This window comes from Halyomorpha halys, unplaced genomic scaffold (genome assembly GCF_000696795.3).
Source record: "Halyomorpha halys isolate HHAL.00 unplaced genomic scaffold, Hhal_1.1 Scaffold666.1, whole genome shotgun sequence".
Taxonomy (NCBI): domain Eukaryota; kingdom Metazoa; phylum Arthropoda; class Insecta; order Hemiptera; family Pentatomidae; genus Halyomorpha; species Halyomorpha halys.
Window position 1 is genome coordinate 34,990 of NW_027112188.1, and position 6,151 is coordinate 41,140.

General features: G+C 26.4%; 1 protein-coding gene across 1 annotated transcript in view; it reads left to right on the forward strand.

Annotated features, from left to right (window-relative positions):
- Window positions 1–6,151, forward strand: part of LOC106685174 (leucine-rich repeats and immunoglobulin-like domains protein 3) — a gene marked incomplete in the record, with an annotated part of 135,029 nt that overhangs the window by 3,712 nt on the left and 125,166 nt on the right. Inside the window, 1 exon segment of the mRNA XM_067050190.1 lies at window positions 4,963–5,037. Coding sequence (XP_066906291.1) covers window positions 4,963–5,037 — 75 coding nt within the window.

Below are 6,151 nucleotides of genomic sequence, written 5' to 3' on the forward strand. Positions count from 1 at the left end.
ATAAATATAATAATAATAAAAATAAATAAATACAAATATATAAAATAAAATAAATAATAAACTAAAAATTTGGAATTATACATAATAATGGAAGAAAATATAAATTAGTTGATTAATAACTATGGACTAAGACAGTAGTAGATTGATTACATTATTATTTATATACATATAAATGTAAGTAATAAATAAATGATACAGTGGATAAGAATGTTATATTGATGATTAACATTAAAAGCTTTTCTCTTCCTATATATAACCTTACTCTCGCATTTCTTACTTTCTTCATTCCCCTTTCTCCATATATTTCTTCTTATCCCGTGTTCTTTCCTTTTACTATATTGTTTTTTTTTTTTGTTTTTTTTCGTAAGCTCCATTATTAATTTAACTAATTCTTTATACTCATCTATATAACTAAAAGGTTTTTAATCATCAATATAACATTCTTATCCACTGTATCATTTATTTATTTCTCACATTTATATGTATATAAATAATAATGTAATCAATCTACTACTGTCTTTGTCCATAGTTATTAATAAACTAATTTATATTTTCATTCCATTATTATGCATATTTCCAAATTTTTAGTCTATTATTTATTTTATTTTATATATTTATATTTATTTATGTTTATTATTATTATATTTATATACATATATATATTTTTTTCTCTCTGAATGATGGTTGTTGTCTTTTTGTTTTTATAGCCCTGAAAATCAGGTCGAAACGTCGGCATAAATAAATATTTTTTGTTTATTTATGTTGTTTCTTTGCTGACCGCACCCCCCGACCATCTTCTCCAATCTGTAATCTACGGTCAACTATCTACACCTCATTATTAATTTTTTTTTTTTTTTTTTTATGATTAGATCTAAAACTAAAACCTTCATATTTTAAATAATTTCTCACATTATGTTTCTTGCATACTTACATACACATATAGGTAATTTTCAGTTTATTGTTTGTTATTATTTATTTTAATTATTTCTATTAATTTGCATCTGATTTATTTGTTTTAATACTGTCGATTAGTTTTTTATAATCCAATTATTGTTGTTTTACTTATTGTAAGTGTTTTTTATTTTGATATTTTAGGTTTGTGTTTTTAATTGTTATGTTTATTACCCGTTTTAATTATTTACATATTTTAGTTTATGAAAATAAGAAAAAAATATTAATTTACTTTTAATTTTTAATCCTTTCTTCTATTTCTTTTTTTATTCAGAGCCTTCTGTAGGTATACTAGAATATTTTAACTGTCTTATTGTATATTTAAAAATTTTTACTGCATATTTCACAGGTTTTTGTTGGATATTATATAACTTATTCTGGGTTTTTTACTGCATAAACTGATAGTACATTAAACTACCTTTGATTTGAGTGCTGGCAGACATCTGTATGTCTAAAGGTTTGTGAGATATCTTGAGTTTTGTCAGAGCCACTAGAAATCAACGTCTTGTGAATTTAGTTCGGGATTTATGAAAATTACTATTGCTATGTAGTATAAAGGTCATATCTTACTTTATATTACATTTAACTTGCTTTAATTTGAGTGCTAATAGAAATATGTACATCTAATGATTCCTGGGGTATAGTTTTCTCAAAATAAATTTTTTTTATTTTTCAGCACATTTTTTATGAAATTTTGCTTTTAAAATTTGCTTTTCATTAAAGTTTATCTTGGTAACTGTTGAATGTAAATAGGCTCATATTTTAGCAAATTGATTGTAATTTAAAGGATGTTCTATTAGATTTTTTAGTGTTGTAGGTAGTTTTAAATATAAGGAGCTCCAAATGTAAAATAATTTTTTTTTTAATGTTTTGTAACAGCTGCCATTTTTTATTCCCCCTAACTATGGTTAGTAGACTCATCAATTTCGACTAGTAACTATACATATCTTTCATTAAAGTAAAAAAAAATTGGGGTGAAATAAAAGCCTTTTTCTCCTCTTTGGCTCTTGGACTACTATGTGTTTCGGAATTCAAAGGTGGTGGTGCTGGTCGACTTTCCACCTCCACGGACCATAATAAACATATATTATCCTACACCCTCCCTATATCCAGTCACCTGTTCCCTTAATTGAACATTTAGCCGAGAGGTGATTCAAATCTTAAGGATATGGTTGGATATTGGTATAACATGGACATCAAAAAACTGTCACATCTTTAAAAATGCATCTACTGAAGAGGCGACTTTGTTAAAAAATAGATTAACGTTCAACCTTTTAAACAATGTAAATATTTTTGAAATCAAACAGGATTTTCTGTATTAAAAGGGGGTAACTGGGGGAATCTTACAGAAATCTTACTTCTGAAATTTCCCTCATAAGTTAAGTTTCCTGATTCCGAAAATCCTTGTAAAACACAAAAATTATGTGAGGAAATTATAAAAGAAATAAAAAAAAAAGTATAATTACTTAAATTTATCAGTTTTTTCATTTATTTAAATGTGGTTATAATTTAACTAAATTATCCTGGTTTGAATAGGTATTTTTTTATTTTGAAAGATAAATAGTTTGGTTTAAGTGATTTGTTGTTAACAGCAATGACAGTAGATGTTTTAGTGTCAGCTGTAGTAGACAAGCCCTTTTCCCTAAATTTTTGTTTGTTTGGACGATGCTAAAGATTAAAAAAAAAATTTAATGGTTTATTAATACTGTTGTCATTATTATTTATTTATTAAATAATCCAAATAACCAAGTCTTACAAAATGATGTTAGTGTGGGCATGAATGTGTTTTCATGCGCATGCATAAACAGCCCAACTCAAAAATATAAATAAGTATAAAGTATAAAACTGAAAGTGCATATTTAAAGTAAGCATCAACTATTTGGATTAAACTCGATAAACCATTGTAAAATATAATGGTCTTCAATATTATCTTATATTCATTGAAATAATCTGAGAGGATTTAAATGTTTCCTCTTTGACATAATTAACCATTTCTCATTTCTATGAGTAATATAAAATGGATAATTATAGGTCATGTAAGAATTTTATGATGAATTTCTGTATTTGCCCGAATATAAGGCTATTTTTCCAGAAAATTTAGTCAAAAGCAGATACTTGCTTTATATTCAGGGTCCCCATATATTTGAGATTTTACCAAGAATATTGTGGACTGTATATCAAAGAGTCTGCAAGTCAGTGCTTTATTGTATAAACCTACCTGGGTCACCGCTCTAGTCTCAGATCTGTCAAGATAGTTTATGATCAAAGTTAATAAAAATTACTCTCAGATATTTAGCCTGTGTTTGGAGATATCAGAATTAGTCAATAGATAACTATTGCTGGTATAACATGATGTGGACTGTATAATTAAGTGAGTAAAATAAATTAAGCATCATAAATAAAAATTAAGCCTCCGATTCTTTATTATGCTGTCAAAATTAAATGGGAATATTGTTGATTGACTGTGTGCAAATAATCAAGGAAAATGGTCTGCATGCAATCAAAAAGGAACTCGAATAGTATAAAACTATTTATTAAGCACCAACATTTTGTCCCACTTTGCAGGGCTTCATCAGTGCTAAAAAAAAAAAAAAATACAAAAAATATTGTAAACAATGCTAGAGTATAAGACAACTAGAAATATAAAGTAAACCATGGTAGGACCATAAAATGTGTGAAAATTATATAAAAATGAGTAGAGTTAATTAAATAAAATAGAAATGAGATGAATATAAATTTTAAAAAAATACTGTAATCAGAATGAACAAGACACAAAATGAACAAGTGAAGTATTATCATATAGAATAACAGATTCAAGAAAAATAAAAACAAATACAGTAAAAACTAAAAGGCAAAAATTAAGGAGATAAAGTATGAGTAAATATATCTAGGGGCGAAATGAAGGTCGAGAGAAAGTAAAGTAAAGAACTAATCAGGATAGTAACATTTCCTGTGAAAGTAAGTCAAAAAATGAAGGAAAGCAAAAAATTATTAAAATCAGGATAATTGTGTAAACCAAAACAAAATAAAAAATCCAATGTGGATATATGAAGAAGAATCTACTGAGTTGAATTTCTATTAAAATACTTTAAGGAATGGTGTAATTTTTTTGATTATATAGGTAGCCCCTATGGAGCACTTTATCTAATTTTGATAAATAAACTATCTGGCCCAAGTAGGACTTCTTTTAATGTTAAGCGTTTCTTTTAATTTTGATAATCCCTGTCAATGGAGATCAGAATTAAGTAATAGATTGCTATTGCTGGTATAATGTGATATGGACTATATGATAAAGATGATAAAACAAATTAAGTACTATAAATAAAAAAGAAGCTTCTAATTATTGAATTAGATGTAAATTCTAGTTATTAGAATTTTTCTAATAACTTGAATTTACTGTGATTTTTTTCTAACATATTACAATATTGCTTACTAGTTGTCAGTCAATTTTGACTATTGACTAGATGAAATTTATGTTGATAAAGAATACAATTTTAATTTGGAAGATGAACTGGTTGGTAGAACAGATGTAAGTAATGATTGAAGTTCTCTGTACTTGCTTCTCTCCTTGTCCTTTAGTCTCTTCTCACTCCCTCTGCTCAGGTTTAGTGTTAAGTTACTCGCTTATTGATATTTAATACTTCAACATAAAAAAATGATCTTATGTGCTCAGGTCTTCTTTTTTCTCAATCACCCAGGGAACTATTTTTTTCTGTTCAGTTCCATGTTAGCTGGTTTTACAGATGGCATAGTTTCTTGCTCTTGATGTAATTATTACTAAATAATAATGTTGATTTGAGTTTCTAAACACTATAGACGAAAATATAGGACAGTGAAATATTACCATCATGACAATTTGCTGTTTTATAATGAGAAAGGGTTAATTTAAACTAAGAGTAAGTTATTAAGTGAATGTTATGTGATGTGTGCCCTGCAACATATTAGTACTTTTTGTTTTCTGTAAATTTATGTTATTTATTTATGAATTCACATACTTAATTTTTTTTTCAGGGATTTAACAAATAATAGTCTGCAAGAAAATGGTGTGATAAATAAGTTGAAAAACTGTCCGCATCTTAAAGAACTGTAAGTTATTTATAACTATATTGATGTTGTTTCTGTTAGTTTTTGAATGACAGATATTATAAATTGCAATGTTAACATGTATTTTGGCCATATCCTTTTTATGGATAATGTGAGAAGATGATTGGGTGTATGGGCAGTGAATAAGTGTTCGTCAGGGCTAAGTATGGCTGAATAAGAATGCAGAGTAACTATTGAAAGAAAATGTGTTAACACCATAAGAAGATAAGAGCAGTATGGGAATACAGTAATATTAAAATTATGGAAGAGGTTAGAAAAAGAAAAGAAAATATATTAAAATCCAGTTAGTAAATATATGTAAAAAGGGAAAGAAGTGAGAAAGAAAACCTATATGAAATTGATTAAATATGTAAATAAAATAACAGAATTAAAGAATAAAGTTTTATAAACCAAAAGGAGTAAGTAATACAACTGAAAATAATTAAATGTGGTGGACATTACTTAATAACATGGGTTAGGAACAAGGATTAAGGTAAGAATGGAGAAGAGGATAAAAAGTTGGAGAAAACAGTTGTAAATATATGATACACACTAACTATTTCAAGGGAACAAGCAAGAGCTGTGCAAGGCAGTGCTGTGGAGGATTGTGTTGTTACAGAAATAGTTAGCACTAATAGCAGAAACAATTGTTGAAAAAGTATCAAATTAATAAGTATTAAGATCAATATAAACTTAACTAAATTTTCATAGAAAATTAAGCGGTACTAAATATTATTAACTAAGTACAGCATAAATAAGCATTAATGGAATTAAAAATTGATCTGTGATTTAAAGGGCTGATTCTGTGAGCGAATCAGCTATCATGTTTAAAGGCAGGAATATTTAAAATAGTACATATAAGGAACAGATAAAATGAAGTTATATAGAAGATGAGAAGAAATTATTAAATTTTGTTCATCACATTTAATTATTTTCAGTTGTATTTACTTACTTCTTTTGGTTTATAAAACTTTATTTTACTTCTTTAATTTTGTTATTTTACTTACATCTTTATTTAATAATTAATTATATATTTACACACACACATACCTATACTTGCTTTCTCACTTTTTAAATATTTTTTTATACATTTACTTACTGGATTTTCATATATATA